General features: G+C 41.1%; 1 protein-coding gene across 1 annotated transcript in view; it reads left to right on the top strand.

Moving 5' to 3' along the window:
* Positions 1 to 21,519, top strand: part of ENOX1 (ecto-NOX disulfide-thiol exchanger 1) — a 186,975-nt gene that overhangs the window by 123,413 nt on the left and 42,043 nt on the right. The window contains exons 10-11 of the mRNA XM_063102878.1: positions 9,989 to 10,096; positions 14,307 to 14,363. Of these exons, the coding sequence (XP_062958948.1) occupies positions 9,989 to 10,096; positions 14,307 to 14,363 (165 nt within the window). The remainder of the gene's footprint in view (positions 1 to 9,988; positions 10,097 to 14,306; positions 14,364 to 21,519) is intronic.

The following is a 21,519-nucleotide window of genomic DNA, read 5'->3' as shown; positions in this document are numbered from 1 at the left end:
TGTGAGGACAGAAAGCTTGGGAGAAAGAGGAGACCAGAGCAGTGAAGAGGCTTCTTCAAGGTTGCACAGCAAGTCAACAATGGGGCTAATTATGCTAACATTTGAAATGCTGACCTGTGGGTTATTTTTTGCCTTTTTGCTAATCCTTCACTATATTTCTTTTCAGTGTAATGTTGTCTTATCGGGATATACAAGGGCCAAGGTCATGATTTCCCCGTCAGGCACTGGGCTGCCCAAGTCGTTCACCTAGTACAATTTAATACTTAGAGAGGATCCTTTTTTAGACATTCCCCTCCTCTAAATGACAACATTATTTTCAGTAATAATCATGAAATGAAACAAATAATAATAACGGCCAAGAAAGAAATGCAGACTGAAAATTATCTTGTGTTGAACTTCATAAATATTTATGCCTTCCAGTAAAAAATTATACTATAATGAAAGGGAAAAATTACAACTCTCTACTCAATAGTTTTCTTTAATCCACTTAACAGTTTGACCTTTAATCCTTGATTATAGTTAACATAATACTATATGTAAATAATTATCCACTAAATAATAAGCGAATTTTAATAAAACCAAATACAAATTGGCAACAATTTAGGCAACTAATTGTGTTACTGATTTAACATTTTCTTGATTTGTTGTTTAGTTTTAAAGCAAACAATCTAAAAATTTTGATTTTTAAGATATTAAAATTCAGTGAGAATATTCCACATATGAACTAAAATTTGCACTTACCAACCAAAAATAATACAGCTCACAGTTCTCTGTTTCACTCTTTTAAATTTTAAGCCTAAAAATTCTTGAAGTGGTCCTGTGGAATGAATTTAAGTAGCTCAAATTCTAGTTTGTAGTCTTTGCAATAGCCGTGCTATTATTATTTATTTTGAACCTACTATAGAAATGCACAACATATATAGTGCATTTCCAACTTCAGGAGTTGGAGACACTGTGTCCACAACAAGCACAAATGATTCTGAACCAGAACAGATGCGTGTAGCTGAGTCTTTGTGTATGTGCATGAAGCAGGTGGGGGGGAGTGTTTGAGAGTTGGGACAGGCTATAAAAGTGGAACATTTTCAAATCACTTTCTGTATTAGTCCGTTCCTGTTGCTTGTAACAAAATACTTGGAACTTAGTGATTTATAAAGAAAACAAAATTGATCGCTTACAGTTTCTGAGGTTGGGAAGTCCATAGTCCAGGGAACATAGCTGGTGAAGGCCTTGATGGTGGTGACAATGACCCAGGGGTCTTACATGGCAGAAAATGGCAGAGCAGAGAGAGACTAACCTCCTCATTCACTCTCTTTTTAAAGCCCTCCAGACCATGCCCCTGACCACCATTTTTAATCCATTCACTACAGCATGGTCCTACAATCTAATCACCTCTTCAAGGCCCCACCTTTCAATTACCATAATAGGAATTCCCATCTTCTTTACACTGTCACAATGAGGACTAAGTTTTGGGGAGACATTCAACCCAAGGCACTTTACATAAAATATGTTTGTTAAAGGGCAAGCAATGGAATGTGCTAATTTGAAGATTACGTATATATTAAGTCTAACAGGAATTGTAGCAATTATTTAGAATTTTGATCAACAAAACATTTTTATGCAGGAGCATTTTATTACTGATAGATTTTTGTGGAAAGAGTATTTTATTTACTGATTTTGCTTAGAATTGCTGATGCATAGTGATAATAAATGGATGGACCTTTAGTTAGTTTTATTATTGTTTTTCAATTTGTGCAATTGTACCTGCATAACCCTTTCAAGATGCAGACAGTTCCCAGGCCCCCTCCTTGGTACCCACCACCTCCTGCACTGAGGCCCTCAGATCTGCATCCATGGGTTCTTGTGTTTTCCCAACCTCTCTGTGACTCCTGAGGTCCTACAAAAGTCACTCCCTTTGGAAATTTTGCATGGCTCAAAGGATTTTTATATGTTTACCTTTTCTCTAAAACAGGGGAAATCCAACTGCATTACAGGCCAGCTCACCCTCTAACGAGGGAACCTGGAAATATTCCAGTGCTAAGTCCCTGTTTTCTGAGGTTCTCCCTTCCTCACCCTCTCCTACTTTCTCTTCCCTCCCCTTCTCCTGTAGATCACACAGCCTGTGCCCTCCCTTTGCCCATGTCCATCGTGGAGATTGTGCTAAGAAAGCACACTGTGTACATCCTTCAGTTCAGGCCCTTTGTCCGGAGAAGGGAATCCTTGCCAGAGCAGGCTGCCCTCGGTAGTGGTGATGGGGGCAGGGTTGGTGGGGGGGTAGAGGATGCTTCATGTCTCAGGTACCCCCGGAGGACCCAGACCCTTGAAAACACTTATTTCTGCTTTTTCACTAATCTCCCTAGCTGCCCCAGGCTCCCGGATACTGATAAGCATATCCCCAGGGTTCATGGTCTTGACCTCTCAGAGGGCGTGGCAAGCCTGCACCTGGGCTTTGTGGCTCTGGCTGACATTAGGATCTTAACAGCAGGGTCAGGGAACAGGGCCATGCTCCAGGCGTCTTTCGGCTGTAAATGAAACCTGATCCCATCACGAACAAGAGATTGCCTTTCTGCCTAGCAATGAGAATGGCATTTAAAATTCAATATCAGAAAAGATATTGACGAGATTAAAGGCCTGGAGGAATTGATTTATGAGGAAAGACCCAAGGAATTAAATATGTATAGCCTGGTGTAATAGGATATTAGGCTCTGAACACAATTTCATTTCTATGATCCAGCGTCCTGTTATCAGTCATCTGAATGGTGGAGTTCTCTGCAGAGATGTTTCTGCCCCAGGGATCACCGTGCCTGAGGCAGAGAGGGAGGCACCAGGATTCATATACTGGGCCACAGGCTTGGTTGTATTCATACTTGGGTGTAGGAAGGGCAGTTTCATCCCCAGGTGGAAGCAGATGACATTTTAAACTCGGACAGATCTTGAGTAGTCTTACCACCCACCCAATGTGAGGAGAAAATTCAAACTAGTTCAACTCCATCTTTTTTCCCAAAGGATAAAAGCGAACATTATAGATACTAGGTGGTAAGTGGTCGTCCTTCCCCTCAGCCAGGTTTCGCTCCTTTGTCAGAAATACTGTTAGATGTGTTTGCCTTCAGGCAAAACCTTGCTCTCAGATTGTGATAACGTGCACTTGATTTTTTACCTCTCAAACATTCCTTCACAGTCGGGGACTGGCTGAGCATTCAGTGTAAGATGTAAAAGAGGCACAAGTAGACGTCATCAGCAGGACTGAGGCTGACGTTCCTCAACAGTTCTGAAGTCAGTGAGACCCAAAACAGGACAGAGGGGGCGGGGAGTCTGGAGAGCATCGGGGAGGCATGAAGTAAGTTGTGTATGGGGCAGGGGTGGGGTATGAGAGGATCCAACCAAGGGAGAAGGGATTAAGGGGTGTATCTTTACATCTCAGGACCTATTGCAGGACAAGGATCTGGCAGAGCTGGCCACAGGTGGGGTTCACTTTGCAGGGTGGAATATTAGGAGAAATCAGGTTGGAGGCAAGCTGCTCAGACAGGACGAGGCTGGGTGCTCACAGGATCACTACATAGACCAGATGTTAAGAGGACTGCTGGGGTCAGTCCATCCAGACAGTCACACTCACTATGGCCTTTGGTGGAGATTCTCTTTGGAAGTCTGTGGGCCTCATTTCCTTAGGAGATATTCTACTGTTCTTAAAAGCATATCCCACTGAGTAGGGCATCTGCTTTATAGCGAAGTTATGGAGATGGAATACCATTTATTAAAACTGAATCAAAAGATCAAAAACACGTTGAATTTAAATTGATGACACTTCATGGGTTCAAATATTTCTAGGGTTTTATCATGAATGTCCAGTGGCTCATTTCCAAGACGTGGAACAAGTTGTGATTCAAAATGAGCCCATTCTCCTGACCCTGAAACTGATCCCCAAAAACCTCCTGGATTCCTATGGAAAGTGCACTGTAGCCATTGTTAGAGTATTTTGCACTACCCTAAAGTAATTATAGTATATATATTAGCATCCTCATGACCCAGCATCTTGAGAACAGGGTACTTAATGTTTCCTTTGTAGCCTTCACATTATGCAGCCCAGCAGTGCGCACATAGGAGGAGCTCAGTGTTGGATGAAGGAATCAGTGAATGATTATTAGCAGAATGCTTTAAAACTGAACAGAGAGCCAAGCACTGGGCACATCCTGAAGCAAAGGGAAGGGGGAACGAGAGAGAATGTGTGGTATGTGTGTGCGTGTGTGTATGCTAGTGTCAGTCACTACCAGTATATATCTACCTGGTGTCATGAGTTCACCTGGTTCGCTACGGACCTAAGTTTAGAGAGGGTACATATTTCTCCACCACCACAGAGGATACAAAATTGGTGTTCCATTTAGGGGTCCTCTCTATTCCGTGCCAACCACCACCTCCATTCCGCAGCTGCTAACCATCCTGCCAGATATTCCTGAGTTCTCATAATTCTTTGTCAGCTTATAATTAGATGTTGCTGGTGTATTTTGTATGAGGTATTTGCACTGTCGTTTGTGACTTTCATGGAATCTAACCTTACATGATCTGTAAAAACTTCACCTTGGTAACAAAATTATAAAATTTAAGGACAAAAGACAAGGAAGGGGATAGTTTTTAAAGGAAAGTTAAATTCACCACACTACTCACAGAAGTATACACAAAAGCATGTCTCCAACAGCCTGGCTCATGAGCGGGGGCGATGAATGCCTAGGTGGAAGTCGTTGCTAGGAGGATTTTAAGTTTGGCATGTCCTGATTTCCATTTCAAATCGACAGTGCAGTGTGGTTGCCAGGGTAGAAATCATGGTGTGAGGCACAAAAATTGAGTTGCACAACTAGTAGGTCTCTCCCAGACAGGGTGACCTTGGATATATGACTTAACCTCTACGTGCCTGTGATTCTCCCATCTGTAAAAATGGAAATGTGACCTCACTTATTCTCGGGCTCCAAATAACATTTGTAATGCTCTTTGAATTTGTCAGAAAGATAGACCCATTACACACTGAAGTCTACATTCCCAAAGAGCATTACAAATGATCCTATTAAATCAGTGGCCTGGAAATATCAAGATGTGTCAGATACGGCATTCATTTACCTGCTTGTTGTCTGCCAGAGTGTTTCCATTTGATTGGCATATGGATAATTGTCTAATTGGAACACACTCAGTTGTAACCAAAGAATGTAATAGTGCATCTGTTTAATGCCATACTCTCAAATGTTAAATTAAAATTATGCTGCAGTCAGCCAATCCAACCAAGAGACTTTTGATTAAGTTCTAGCTGCTTGTGAACTTCTGTAATTGAGGTACTTTGGTACTTAAAAATTCAAAGTAGAAAGAACATTATACAGTCTCCTAAATTTCAAGTGAAAAGGACTAGAAAGGCTGACTTAAATTATCTACTTGTGAACTATCTCACTGTTTTTATAGGGCATCTAGTCAAATGAGGAGTAGCAGTTTTGAATCACCACTGTTTTAAATACATAAATATTAGATTCACAAGTTTATACCTTGTAAACAAAAGAAAGCATTCTAATTTTGCAGAATGCAAAAAACAGTCTGAAGGTGCTGATTTTATTTTTCTGCTAGTGGTAATTTCGTTCTTCTTTTGGTGGGACATGGGGAATAAATTACATAATTATAAATTCATTGATTGGATTTCCTTAGCCTTTTAAGAAATATTTCTTTTCAAATGAAGACAGATATCTGGAATTGCCAAGTAATGAATCAAAGTGTCTTAAAAGGAACTGCTATTTTCTTCTGAAAGTTTTATATATCCATGTATCTAGAACTGTAAATTGCCCAGTGATAGATCCTCAGGCAGTTTTGTTGTTTGATTTTTTTTCTTTTTGCTAAATCATGTTTTAATACCATAGAAGTGGGAAAACAAGAACAAGCATTCCTTCCTTCCTTCATTCATTTAGTCCTACTGTGTGTTAAATATAGCCTAATCATTGACCCTACTATTGGTGGTTGCAGTCTAGTTGGGGAGATAGATATGAAATGTGATGTATCATATGAAGTGCTTTGGGAGCATAGAAGGTAGATGAACTAACTTTGCTTGGGTGGTTAGAGGACTTCTTTATTGAGGAAGAACCCAAGGCTACTGTGTGTAATTGTGTAGGTTCTGCCCTGGATAATGATACCAGGACAAAAGGGTAACTGAGAATGAAATCAAGTTCTTACTCCACTACCCAGCCATGTATCCTGCAGAGGGGCTGCGTAAACCTACAAGATGGAGCTCTTTTCAATTGCACAAAGGCATCATATAGGTTTCTGTTAGCCTAAAAGCAACATTTGAGTTAGGGCTTAAAGAATGAGTAGGAATCTGCCAGGCAGGATTCTGAACAATAAGCTTGTCATAACTTGTGAAAGAACCTGGCATGTCTGCAGAAGGATAAGGAATTCGGTGGTCTGGATTTTATCTGTTGGGGTTGGGGAACTAACAGTATTTTAAAGCATAGAGGCACTTTAATTTTGGGAGTGGTCATCTCAGGAGTATAGGGCAAATGGCAAGGGGAATGGGCAGAATCCAGAGGAAAGGAGGTGGTAGCCTTCCCTACGCCAGCACGGATGGGGTGGAGAAACAATGGGGGAGCAGGCAAAGAGATTAGAGGGTGATGAAAGGGCCAGGGTCGACTTCAGGGTCTTCACTCTTCTGGGAAGAGAAGTTTAGGTGTGGGGCCAGAGCGTGAGGAGAGGGTCGGCTGATAGGCACAGTTTAAAACAGTAATTTGAGGGCCTGGTGGGCAGAGAGAGAGGCGGAGTCTGTAAAGTGAGCTTTGTGAAGAACTGGCACATGAGATGTGTAGTTGAAGTCATCAGCATGAGGAGGGTCCCCGGAGGGAGCATGCAGTGAGAAGCAAAGCACCTGGCATGCTAGGTGGCAGTTAGAAAAGCTGAAGCGACTTTAGTGGGAACAGTTTGAATACCAGGGTTTGAAGTTACATTGTAGTAGACAGAAGGTGAGATAAGCATTAGTGGAGAGAGTGGATTTCATCCCCAGTAACACATTAGAATTATTTGTGAAGGTTTTAAAAAAAATTATCAGTGCCTGGGTCCCATTTCTAGATATTCTGAGTTTCTTCTGATGTCATCTGTGGGGCCCAGAAGTCATATTTTAAAGCGTCCCAGACAATATTAATGGACAACCAGAATTAAGAACCACTGCCCTTGACTATTCTTTTAAGTGTAAATAAACCCCCATAGCAAGCATATGATGAGATGCTTAAAATCACAGGGAACTGGAGAAGGACAAAATTCTTTTAAAGTGAAGAATCTTTATATTCTATTAGACTGGCAAGAATTAGAAGCTGAATAATGCTTTTAGGATGGAAATGGGGCACAGCAGCTCTTATATACCACTGGTGGGTAGGTAGATGGGTACAGCCATTCTGTCAGCAGCTTTGCCAAATTAATTCCTTAGGCATGCCCTATGACCTAACAGTTCCACCACTGGATATGCATCCCAGGGAATTTTTCCCACAGGGCCATAAGGGAACATGCACTAGCGTATTCCATTACAGCCTTGCACAGAACGGGAAAATTTGGGGATAATCAGAGTTACCTTCACTGGGAAAGTAGGTTAGGTAAAATTGGGTGGACATATGCCAGAGAATATTATGCAGCCTTCAGAATCAATAGATTAGATATCTAAAGTATTAACATGGATAAAAAACAATGCTTATTAAAAGATAGTAAATAATAAGAAATATGACAATTCCTTATATAAAAATATATACAAGAAGGAACATGCCCAGAGTCTTAGGCAGGAGCTGAGGGGAAGACGAAACAGAAGACTCCAATGGATTTCTTCCTCTTATTTATTCCCAGTGTTGGTAACAACAGCTAAGAGTTGTGTCCACCTAGTATTCCTTTCTTTGTCCTTCCCAACCTTAAGTTCATTTGATTTTTTTTCTCATTACTAAGGCAGTGTGTGCTCATTACAAATATGCCAGAAAAACTGACAAGCAAAACTAACAAAAAGAAATCATTTCGGAACCTTTTTCTTTTTTTTTTTTTGGCCGAGCAGTGTATTGTAAACTTCTTTTATGAGAAGAGACATTTGTGCTACTTCATTTCAGTGCTCCTAATACACATACACCGTTATTAGTGTGGCCAGTCCCCTTCTGTTGGACATCAGCTGTTTCCAAATTTTGCTACCTCTAGCTGCAGTGAACAAACATAAGCTTCCTACCTGTGAAGACAACTTTCTATTCTTCATTTGGCTCATTTTTTTTTTTTTTTTTTTTTTTTAAAGATGACCAGTAAGGGGATCTTAACCCTTGAATTGGTGTTGTCAGCATCACGCTCAGCCAGTGAGCGAACCGGCCATCCCTATATGGGATCCGAACCCGGGGCCTCGGTGTCATCAGCACTGCACTCTCCCGAGTGAGCCACGGGCCGGCCCATTTGGCTCATTTTTAAAGGAGGTTTAAAGACTGGATTTGAAATTATCTAATGAAGTAAAAATTCACTCAGCATCACAGAGCACCAGATCTCCTTGGGACTGTTCTGGGGCCAGTCATGAAAGAATGAAGGAACAGGGTCATTCCCCACTTTTTGCACACAGAGTACAGTTTAGGCCACTGTCACTGTGCCAAAGTATAATAAGGGTTCCCTGTTTTCTCTACTTTGATCGATTGATACACAGTCACATGAACTGTTAAGGGAGCCCATGTGGGATGTATGCATTATATCACATGTGATGATATGGGCAGGTGGTGAAATAGGAGGCACTGAGTTTTTAGAAAATTGCAAGGAAATCACTGTTTGTGTCAGGGGACCAAAGTAAGTTCTTAAATTTATACCCATTGCCAGAGTGGGGAACAGCACAAGCAAGCTCAAGGGAAAACACAGTGTGCTTTTCTGAGTACTCTCTATCCCCTGAATCCACCAAAACCAGTAGTTTTGAAGATTTAATTTAATCCTTCCAATTGGTAGGTTTAAGCATGAGAAATCCAGTGCCAGTGTTTCTTCAGGCTTTGCTGATCAGGAACTGGCCAGGCAGCTCTGCAGCCAGCTTGTCAGGGTCCTGAAGAAGCAGCCCGGATGTTGGAGACAAGTCCTTTCATGGCAGGAATCCACCAACATTTTCACATCATTAGTGCGCCCTTTGTCATATATGGTAGCAGAAGAAATGAGCTTCTGTCTTTTCAAACTAGTCCTTTGTTGTCAAGAAGCTTTGAATAGTCATAGCTGTTTCCAGGGCCTGTTTCGAAGCTCTTGGATGTATTCTCCAGCCTACTATATATTAACATATAACCATGTCCCAAAGAATTAGTGCCGGGCAGCACTGTGCCTTTGGCAGACAAGGTAAACCTCCACATGAGTTACAGTTGATAGGGCAAGGAGAGCTAAAGGCTTACAAAATCCCTTCAGTGGCCCTGCTTAAAAACAGCAGTGTAGGCCATAGCTTAGTGTTTTGACAGCTTATATCAGCAGTTTTCTCTGCTGATATATTGATTGCTGTTTGGACTTCAGTCCTGCTAATCTAATAAAACATCACCGTCATAACAGAGAAAGGATCTTTTGTGGTCCCAGCCACTTGGTGAAGTAGCTTTACAGAGCTACTGTATAGCTAGCTCCACTGAAATATGTAAGAGAAAGTAACATTGGACAAGTCGACTAATTATATTTTTATTATTTAGTTTCTTCATCTATCAATATGTTGTTTATTAACATTATTCTACATATTTTTGCAAGTATGCATTTGCTCACAGGAATATGATGGTGCCTTCACAAATACTAAAACAAGTTTTGTGCATCAGTATCACAAACAGCCTAATACAATACTGTGTCCAAAACTGCAATGCTCTTTACACTAAGTGGGGAAAGCACATAAACGCAAAGTCAACTGAAGTCTGGATTAAGCTTTAAGATGTGTTATAAATCTTCTCATAATTTTGAATGGGTATTTTGAATATCTTAGTATCACCTGTCCTTCAATGCTACTCATGCTAACAATCCTTTAATTTCACAGCAATTGCTAACCATCCAGGAGGAGTTAAATAACAAAAAGTCAGAATTGGAACAAGCAAAGGAAGAGCAGTCCCACACACAAGCATTACTGAAAGTCCTCCAGGAACAAGTAAGTGAATGGACCAGCTCTGATTTACAAATCAGTTCAGACACCCCATTAACACCTCCCTCGTGCGTCACCCACGCCAACATTACAGAAGGTAACCTGCAGTGTAATAAGCCTGTACCCTTCAAGCCTTCCAGCAGCTTTGCTATGTGAAATTTATAACTCATTCCCAGCATCACCATCATCGCTGCTGTACCTATTTAGATTACCCAAGCCCTCCAGCATTGTGTTTAAGTTTCTTCCAGAAGACAAATGAATTTTGAAAAAGTTTTAAAATATTGGCAATGCAGATGTATTTCAAAGCAAGCAGATAGTTTCCTCTTAAGTGTAACAGTGAGGAAAATTAGTTTAGTATAACCCATGGTACTCCTGCAGACATGTGAACAAGAAAGACTGATTCATAGTGACGTTAAAAAAAAAAAAAAAAAATTCCCTGTGCATCAAGGCACTTATCTAACCATGGTGAGCAACAGACCTTTATATGAAGTTTGTAAATCTGATTGTTTCATCCTGGCTTTCTTGGATACAAAAGTGTGGCCTGACATTGATAAGTGGATTGGAAAGTATTGTCTTCCAGCAGGGTAAGATGGATCATTCAGCAGGCAGCGGGGTGAAATCTCAGCCCACTATCTATGCTGGAGGAGCCCGGAGAGCTCTTGAAATGCGTTCCTATTTCTGGTGTTCACTTGCTGCCAACAATATGATGAACGGTAATTAGGAGGAGAAAAAAATCATATATAGTAATCCCAACCTTCCGTGGGTAGTCCAAAGGAGGCTGTTTTAAAACTTTCACTCACACATAGTGGTTTATGAGACGGTTATTTATCCAGTGAGTTCAAAGGTGATATTTTAGGAAATATGAAGTGGGGAGAGTATGACACTAGTCAGCTGTGACTCAGTCACTTTACAAGTGTTTTTCTAAATTTAATTGAATCATATTTATTGTACTTACTGATGGGGTAGAGAGTTATACCTCAATAGATGTATACAATGTATGCTGATCCATTCAGGGTAATCAGCATCATTCCAAAACCCAGTCATTTCTTTGTGATGTGCACATTTGATCTCTTTTCTGGCTATTTGGTAACTTGCAGTCATTTTTTTTTTTTAATGGTTTGGGATCAAGAAAATATATTTTTAGTTATTTTCCCCCAAGAGTATAATTGATGCATGAAGGAAGAAAGGTGTTAGATAGTTTAACATTTTATATCTTTGTAGGAAAATACTTTATAAAGCTTATCTTTATATGATTCATACAGATTCAATAACCTAAACTGAGGTTGAATCTATATGAGTTCAAATAAGATTGAGCTGAAAAATCTAGTTGACTATAGTCACAATGACCTACTGTCCAGGAGACCTGAAATCCCTGTCCTCCCCACCTTTCTGTTGTTAAAAGTCTCCCAGTAAAGCGGAGCTGATTTGGTCTAAATTTGCTCTTGATCAAACAGATAGAACTCTGAGCTTTTGTTGTTTTCTGCTGTCTCTCTCTCTCTCCCTGATTTTTTTCTTTTAGATAGCTTTAACTAGAGCTGGGAGGAAGGAATTCCTCTTTTCTTCAAATGACTCAAATCCTTTATTTTGATTTCAAGTTCAAACCCCAGGCATAAAAATAGATTTTGAGTTTTGCAGGAAGTATTGATATGTTACGGCATGCATTTCTAAAGAGCAAAGCACACACATGGGCGTTGGTGAAACATCACACTTCACTCTCCATTACTTTGAAGGAAAAAAAAAAAGGAGAACGTGAAGAGGATTCAGAACTGAGTCCTAGAAAATGCAACTGAGAAGGAAGCGTTTTCGATTCTGCAGTATTAATTTAAATGGGACGGTTCTTCCCAAGCAAAGGCACCAGGAATCCCTAAGTCTGAGGTGACTTGTGGCACCAGCAGCCAGACACATTTGGGTGCTGTTGCCCCTACCAAGCCCTGATTATCCTCACAGAGGGGCACACAGTGTGCACGTTCTTTCCATCTGCCTGCAGACCCCACCCACACAGACACACCCTGCAGGACATACCTCACCTCCATAAGCATTGCCTGATGAGGCTTGCCTGGATTTGTGTAGAGTAACTACACGTGTGTACATTTTTCCAGTGCCTGCATAGACATGGCCTAAACAAATGGCCACGTACATACACACGAAAAGATATACCCTTCTCGGAAGACTTGGGATTTTGTTGCTCCAAATGACTGCCCCTTGATGAGAATTCTGACAAGAAAGGATAGGTCTTAAGGACAGACCTTTATCAGGGTTTGGGCCTCACCCCTTCCAGGGAAGGCTGGATCACTCCCTAAACTCTCCAGCCTTCCTCGTCTGCTAAGACACAGCTTCTCTAGGTCTCCCCAGGCTCCACTGGCTCCTGCCCTTCATTTCCTTTACAATGATGGTAGCTTCCCACATCTGGAGCTTGTTCACAAACCCATGTCAGACAAGACATTCAACCCCATCTGGGGAAGAGCAGCGGCTGGAGGAGAGAAGAGGGTGCAGGCCAGTGAGGGCCAAGCAGCGCTGGCCTGGAGCTCCAGCTGCAAGCCAAGTGCTGCAGGAGGAGGAGCTGCCTGTGGTCAGCAGAGGGCAGTGGGGTGAGCAGTGCCAGCGACACGATGGGGAAGGAGAGCAAACGGGTCACATGAAGAGAGAGGCCAGAGGTAGAGGAGAGGGGATTTCTCTAAACGCGAGAAAGAGAGCAACCAGCGTGTTCATGCCGGTAAACGTGTAAAGGTGGAAGAGACTAATAAAATTGTCCTTTACTTCTGCCAAAGAAGAACTAAACCTTCTGAGCTGTCCCCACTCTAACTCATGGAAGCACAAGTAATGGGACCTAATGTGGGATGAGCAGAAGGGATGATGAAGAGGAGGAAGATGCGGAACCCCGAGAAACCTTAAGCTAGAAGATGGGGTTCTGTCGTTGGTTTTTGTTTGTCTGTTTTTTAAGTTGTTATGTGCCCTGTGATAATAGATAGTCCTATCACTATGGTTTACCATTTTCTTTTCATATATGTCATACATTGCCCAAGCTCCCTTGTATTTGTTATGTGTAGAAACATCAATGATGTAGCCCTAAAGAACAGTGGGCGGATTTCTTTTTCCTTAAGTGGGAGTGATATGGAAGTGAGCCAAAGAGCCTTTGGTCCATCATCAGCTGTCCCACCCTTAATTTCTTCATGTCACTATTCCGTTGGCAAAACTGCTCTCTTGGCATGGAGAAGGTATGGCTTTCTTGCTGAGAGTTTAAGGTTGCCTTAAAAAAAAAAAAAAAAAAAAACACTAAAGTTTTCATTCTAATGTGCACAATTAGCCAGAAAAAAACAATGTTCTGAAGCAAACACATTGGTGGTATATGTGCAGTATTTCAAATTTTAAGTATTTTCCCACCATGAATACCTTATATTAGGCATAAAAAACAATAGAGGAGGTGCTGCTTCCTAAGCATAATAAGCCAGGAAGAAATGCTGGCCAAGAGCTGCACGGCCAGCTCCACCCTCTCCTTTTCTCTGTGCCTCCAAATATCTGCTTTGACTCAGTGTAGGATAAAATTCCAGTTAAAGGTTTCTTGAAATGTCCTGATAACTCATAAGCTTTCCGAGAGACAGGAGTGTTTTCAAATGTTCACTGTTAAAAATCTCATTTGAGAAATAGCTTTTCTTCTAATGCTTCAGTGGGCCAAGGGGATGTCTTTCCAGTTCTTCCTCTACCAAAAGAAGCAAACCGTCTTGTCCTTTAGGCCTCCAGAGATGATGTCAGTCATTCAAATATGTTCTCAAGGAGGACATATACAGCAGCACTATGGCATGTTAAAACGGCTGAAAAGACATCATTCATGAATAGTCTTTAGTATAATATCATTTAGCTGGTGGCAACTTGCAAACACTGCAGGCTTTAAATTAATAGCAATCCGACTAGGAAATGAAATCATTTATTATTCTTAAGAACCAGTTTTATACATTTTATGCCTGTGGAATTACTTTCTAATTTTATTATTTAAAAAATAATGACCCAAACCCATTTACTTTTTGCCAGCCATCAAGCTTCATAAAATATTGGTTTCAAACTGGTTTCAGTAAGACTGCTTAGAATTCTGTGCTCCGTCTGTTTTACCTCATTAGAAGTTTTATAAAGTGCAACCTCAGATATCAGTTAACAAGATGATATACACCTAACAAATATGCTCGCTTATTCATTTGTTTTGTTTTTCCTTAAAATTTTGCAGTTAAAAGGTACCAAGGAATTGGTGGAGACCAATGGCCACAGCCATGAGGATGCGAATGTAGGTACCATACACTTGATATTTGTTCTTCTCGCTCGATGTTGGTTGAGCACACAGGGAGGTGGTACTTTACTAACATCAAGGAAATCAGAAGCCCTGCCTCTCAGCTGCTTAAGATTGTTATATAGGGTTTGGCAATAAAGTGTGGTAGACATGCACTGCTCTTGTTAGCTTAATTTACCAAATGTCAATTCAGAAGTACTTGAGCTAATCCCCACCATCAAAAATTCTGTCAGTGAGTTTGTTTGAACCCTTTATACCAAAGCTATAAACTGATGATGTGTTGGGAGGCAAATGGAACGAGACCCAGCAAGAAAATAAGGTATATATTGCATGTGTATGTATTAAGTTTGCCTACCACTGAAGATGGTAATTAAATGATTGACGTGCTGCAGAGGTCTCAGAGCAACCCTCTTCTCCCACAATAGCCCTTGATAGTGTACCTTTCTTCAATTTCTGACCCAGAACAGTAGCAGGTTGCATCCATCTTCTCAACAGGGTATAACTTATAATGGTACAAAATCCCAGTTAGCACCATGCCTTGTTCCTTGAATATACAATTACCAGAAAGTAGACAAGTACTCTTTTTGCCTTGGTAGTTCTTTAGTCTCAGATGGAATATTATACCACGTAGATCATTGCCTCTCCATATATTTGATGGTTTTGTCCTTGCCTTTTTTTAATCTCTCTGATATCTGTATGTATTTGATTATCCTCACAGAAAATGCTTACTAAGAGGTTCTTTTCACATAACACAGAATCAGGCATGATAATGAATGCCTGATTAAGCTAGAGCTAGGAAAAATTATATATTTCATGTTCACTCTTGTTTTAATTATATACAGCAGAGAGCCTAATATTCAGAGTACCAAAAAATTCCTCTTAATAATTATTGCTCCTACCCAGATATCTAACATATGGTGCTTATTGAAGACCTACTGTGTTCCTTGTGCTCTGCTGAGTACTAGGGGGCTAGAAGTGGGGGGTGCAAAGAAATATAAGGCACCTTATCTGCCCTCAAGGAACTTATAACCAAGGAATACACAGCAACATACAGGATGTGATAAGACTACAGGAAGGTGAGCCAGCTGCAATGTCATGTAGTTTGAAATCTGGACTGTGCTTATTAACCATGTCAGCTTGACAAGTTACTTAACTTCTGAGCTTTATTTTCCACATTTGTAAAACAGTGACAAAGCCTACCTCAACTTATAATATTGCAATGAGCTAAGGCTTATGAAAACCTTCCGGTATTGTTATTATGGTTTCTTTGTGCTGGATAATCAAAAAAGACTTCCTGGATCTGTGGGATTTGGGTTTGGCTTTGAAGGATGGATAGGATGGAGATAGAAAGCTGGAGGAAGAAGCTGTTTGTACAGAGCCCTCCACAGGCAATATTGGGACATAGCAGAGTCTGTCTTCCCCCTCCGATATTTCATCACCCCCATCGTTACCCCAAGACCCTTCTTCAGGATCCCGTCTTCCAGGGACACATTGCTGCCACATTCTCAACCAAAGCTTTCATATCCACTCCACAGGGGCCCCGTCCCTCTGTGCCTTCCAGGAAAGCTGCTGTCTAATCCAATAAGCCAAAGTGGCAGTGTGCCTCAGTTTCCTGCTCTAGGAAATGGGGATGCTGTTTCCTACTTTTCCTTCCGTATGGCCTATTGTGAGAAGCAAATGAGGTAAAGGGTGTGGAAGCACTTAGTAATTGTGGGGTTCTATCTGAGTAAGATGTTATGATTATAAACTCATCTCCTGAGTGGATTTAAATTAGATGATACATGTAAAGATAGGCGTAGCACAATATCCAGCCCATAGGCCCTTTTTTGAGAAATGTTAGAAGTCATTATTAAATAAAACAAAGTGAAAGGAGATTATCTTTGAGGGCTTTTGTCTCTTTTAGAGGAAAGTTTTCTTAAAGAGAACTCTCTAGAGTCTATGATGTGGGTTTTGTAATCAAATCAGAGAGGTGACCTTTGAGAGATGGGGCTCTGGCCAAGTAGGTGGGAGGAACAGCACCTTGCCCAAGGTGGGTGAGATGTTTGTGAAGTGACAGAGCCTGACAGTCCCTGCCAGTCACTGCTGGTGGCCACCTCCCTCGCTGGGCAGAGGGACAAGCTAATTATTACATTCACTGCCTCTTTTGTCAGAGGGGTCCCAGTAGGTGGACTATTCACTTGTCCTTTTCCTTTCTATCTGTAATTTTGTCTCCTTTTGGCAATTTCCCTAGTCCCTCCACTAGAGTTATGTCAAAGAAAAGAAACAAAAATCAATTATTTTGGCAATGCATTAGGAGCTCTGGCAAAGTATTTTGTAAAGATATTTTTAAATGTCTGAAATGAAGTCTACATCTCCTCTGAAGTCCCTACCCACCTTGTGTTGGTCGAAAGAGATGGGCCCTTCAAATTGGATTCGAACTCTCTCATTCTGGTTTGATCACTGAATAGCCATGTGACCGAGGCAAGTTATTCGTCCTTTCTGAACTACATCTTCCTCATGTGTAAGTGTGTTAAGTGAAACCACCTGCATGTACACCTGGCCTAGAGTATGTACACAGCAAGTATTAATTTCTTCTCCATGCATCAATAGTATTTAATATATAGCAGTCAGGGCTTTGGCAGGATGAATCTTAATGCAGATCATAAGGTTTAATGCTTCTGACCCAGGGTTTGTAATGTATAGATTTTTTTCCCTGTAATTATTCACATCTGAGGGTAGGAATTTTATACATTATCATTTGTTAATAATAATTGTACAGTGGACTAGTGCTGGCTTAGCTGGGTATTTTTGTGAGAGCTGACAATTGCTCTTTTAAAACAGTATATCTTATTATAAAAGTAAAAATGAAGAAGTACGCTGGAAGCTTGCAAATTGCAGAAAAAAATACAGACGTAAAGAAAAATAACTTAGTATCTCATTACTCAGAAATAACCACTATTAAAATTTTAATTTTTTCCAGTCATGCACACGTATCTGACTAAAGGGAAAAACTCAAACGAATAAGTAAAAACTATCGTATTATCTTCAGTTTTGTACCTTTTTTATTTCTCATTATATCATAAGTATTTTTCTTGTCACCAAATGTTTCTCAAAAACATGTTGCTTGATGGCTGTATAATGTAGATATGAGATAATTGAGCCACAAACCTATGTGTTAGGCTTTTAACTTTCCATGTTTTGCTATTATAAATAATGCTGTAATTGACATGCCCATAAGTCTTGGTTGCATCTCTCGTATTTGCTTCTGGGGGTTTCTGTATATTAATAGCTATGTCATGAAGTCTGGCAGGGAGCTTCAGACTTCTGAAATTGCTTGGCATTCAGATTGTTGTGTGGCAGCTACACGCTTATGTATCCATTAGTTGTCCTGAAGGGATCCATTAAAAAGATATGTCAAGTCCTACAATTTACTCTTTTGCCTTCGTGTTAAGAATCACCCAGCTTATGGTCTGTTGCTATCACTTTTCTATTGTTTTTACATTTTATTAAGCAGCAACAGTATCTGACCAACACCTTGTCCAGCATTCTCAAAACAGCCCAACTCTTGTTCCATAAAACAAGATCTTCTGCACAGTCATGCTCATGAGGAAGGTTTTCTGAAGGCCAATTTAAAACCATTAAGGCCAGAAACTGAAGTCGTCTGCAAAGGCCTTGTTCTCTAAGAGGACTTGGACAGTTCAAGGTCACACTTGCTGATCTTAAGTAGGTTTTTCTTTGTATTTGGAACTGTACTGATTAATGACAGATGGGCAGTCCAACCTTTTAAGTGTACCCAAGTTAAAACTAGCCTTTATCCCAGTTCCTTTAGGGATTTCAGTTATTCCAGACACAATTCTCTTTCCTAAAAAGCAAAACCGTGAATTTTCTTTTGATCTCCGTCTCTGAGCTGTCTCCTCATCTCTAGGACTGCTGAATTACTAGCCTGGTCCCTGATAATTCTGTGTAACAGATGTCAAAATTTTGAATTTAGAAAAAAGAATCTGTCTATATCGTGCACCTTTTTTGATGACCTTCCTTTCAGTGGTACCACCACCTGTGATCCTTGCATGTGTGTGTTTGGTGAGAAAGCAGAGGGGAAGCGGGGGAAGGGAGAAATGTAGGAACAGGTAGGAGGAATGAAATACAGTGGCAGCTTAAGCCTGCAGTGTGCAGAACAATTTGGTCTAAAAGTTTTCCATGAGTTCTCTCTTCCCCTGTCCTTGTTTCTGTTCTAGGGATGCTGCTGCCCCACATTCCTCTCTCCTCACAGTTCATGCATGTACACTGGGGTTAAAGAAACCATTTGCAATATGTATGGAGGTTTAATTGGTGATACTGAAGGTTATCACTGTCAAATAGAACATCCTTCCCACCCACAAATATAACAGACACAAAAGAAAAGAGACTTTTCAGTTTCACGTTACCTCCATAAGAAAGCAAATCCTCAGAGTTGTTTTCAAATCTGTCAGAGTAAAGACATTAGGAGTGTATGGAAGAGACACTGTGTGAAGAACATTCTTTACGTTCAGCACACCACTGCAGAAGCTATCTTTAACCACGTATTTTAATGATGTATATGAAGGCACCTCTGCAAGAGCCACGTCCTCTGCCCAGTTTCACAGTGTGGCTTCCATCCTTTAGGCAGTGAGCATGAGAGACACATCCTGATGTACTAAACAGGAGAGGAAGAAAAAGAAAAGCTCTATGGAAAAATGGGGCCATATTCTCAAAGGAAGAAAACAGCCCAGGCTCCATGCTTTCCTCCAGTAACGACTTGCTACCTGGCCTTGGGGTCCCCAGTCTTGAACCAGGAGAGGAATAGACAAGACAGTAAGAGACAGTGTAAGGATAGGTGTCCCCCAACCCCATCCCATGGGCTCTATCAAAGGGAAAACGAGCCCCAGCCCAGTGAGATCTGAGCCTAGCAGACACTGCAGAGTGGGACCAGAGATGTCACAGTTCTTCCATCCCCTCCGTGTCTTTCTCCTCGTGACCTTTCTTCTCACCATCTTACACTGCCCTGGGCCTGCACAGAGCCCCTTCGTTTGTCTTCCAACACTGCCTGCCATCCCTTTTTACTCAGTAAACCTGCAAATATTCACAGAGGGAGGCAGCAGAGTATAGGGGTTGAGAACAGACCCAGGTGCCGAGCAGCCTGACTTCAACCCTGACCCTGCCACTTACGGTCCTGCGACCCTGAGCAGTACACTGAACCCTTGCACCTCTATTTCTTCACCTCTGAAATGAAGGTAGTAATCATACCTGCCTCATAGGGTTATGCGGGCCTTGCTTCACAGTGCCGGCGTGATCAGTGCTAGGTTCCGGACACCTCCTGGGGAAGGATGAAGATGTGGTTTCTCCACCATGTGGAGCCTGACTCTGTCCCAGGCCCTGTCCTTACCAAAACTTGTCTCATTTCATGCCATCAGGACTCACTCTCTGCCTTCAGGTCAATATCACAGAGGGGAAGATGGGCTTGCAGTAACTTTTTTGCCTGTTTCCAGCTACTGTTTGAAGACAAGACCTTTACTGGTGGGAGTGGGCATAGAGATGAGTGGTACATAGAGAGCTCTAAGACCCCCAGAAAGCTCAACTGGACAATCAGGAACCACTTTTTCTTCCTTTCAGAAAGAGATGGACCATGTCTGTAGATACCTGAGGTCACCCTTACTCTGTAGATGCCTGTAATCAAGAGAGTGGACTTCTCATGGACTAATATTTCCTTCACCCTATATCACCCATTCACATGTTAAATGCTCACACCCAAAACTTGGTCTGTCCCTCCAGTTACAGCTGCTGTAACGTTACTACTTTTCTCCTGCTGGTGCTTCCTTCTCCACCTCTACCCCCACTCACCCTCCACACCTCCCTCCCCCAAGCAGCTGGTTTGCCACGATTTCTACTGTGAATTAACCACGTGCCCTGCCATTCACTGCCCATAATTCCATCTGAAAAAAACGTGCACCTCCCAACCCAGCACGCTTGAAAAGGTCAATTATTGAAAGGGACCCTGTTACTACACCCCCATCCCAGCATGTGCAGATCTCTGAGGGAGGATTAGAGAGGGAATTTGTCAGAAAGGAGCAGAAACTGGCTCCATGGTGAGTGCTGATGTTTGCAGTCAACACTCAGAAGCTTCCTTCCCAAGCACCTCACTGCCAATTGACTGTTTCCACAGCTGGAGCTTGCGGCTGGAGTTTGTCCTTTTTGTAAGGACAGGAGTTGGTAGTACTGCTTGGCCATTAGTGGATTTGGAGCATGTAACAGGATTAGCACATGTTTAATAAAGCTGAAGGTTGAATTTAGAGAAGTGAAAATACCTTCTTCCCCTAGGCCAAGTTAGAGAAAAACAGGCAAAGGAATATAAATTTCAGCACTGTGCAAAATGGCTTGACATGGGCTTGGATACCCATAGGTAAAACGAAGATCTGAACAAAGGTTACTCATTTTGGAGACAGAATGTATTTCCCCAAAAAGTTCATGATAATTCTACCTGATATAAAAGCTAAAGCAATTGTTTAGAATGGAAGATCAGTAACTTTTATAGAGCCGGTATTTGCACATTTAAATACACATAAATACTTTTACCTTAAAAGTGCCATTTTCTTCTTGTGGAAAACTCAGAAATGCAAAAAAAAAAGAAAAAGGAAAAAATACCCATCTGGAATGTAACCACTCAGAAATTTGTTTCCTTTTCTTTGTACCTCCTGTCTTTGTCTATGTATGCATATATACATTTTTACCAAACTCACAGCATATCAGTTTTATCGCCTACATTTCTTTATAAATCACACTTATTCTCCCATGTTATTAAATAGGTTGTCTAAGTGTGATTTTTAATGACTGCCTAGTATTTTATGCTACAGATGTACTCTAGTTTAGTCCCTGCTATGGAACTTTAAAATATTATTTATTTTTGCTGTCACAGATAATATGCAGTGAATGTTCTTTAACTATGTTTTGGTTAATTCATCCATCATTTAAGCACTTTATAAACAGGAAAGCTGTTGCTCTTGATCGAGATTTAGGGATAGAGGGAGATCCATTGATTCTTTGAAAAGATTAAAGCTGAGCTCCTACTTGGTAAGTGATGAAATAAACAGCCCAGTGTAATGTCTGGATATAAACACGTAGAGAGGATACTGAGATCCTCAACAGGAGAGAAAATAACTCT

Source organism: Cynocephalus volans, chromosome 7, assembly GCF_027409185.1.
Source record: "Cynocephalus volans isolate mCynVol1 chromosome 7, mCynVol1.pri, whole genome shotgun sequence".
NCBI classification, from domain to species: Eukaryota; Metazoa; Chordata; class Mammalia; order Dermoptera; family Cynocephalidae; genus Cynocephalus; species Cynocephalus volans.
This window is presented reverse-complemented; position numbering and strand designations above follow the sequence as displayed.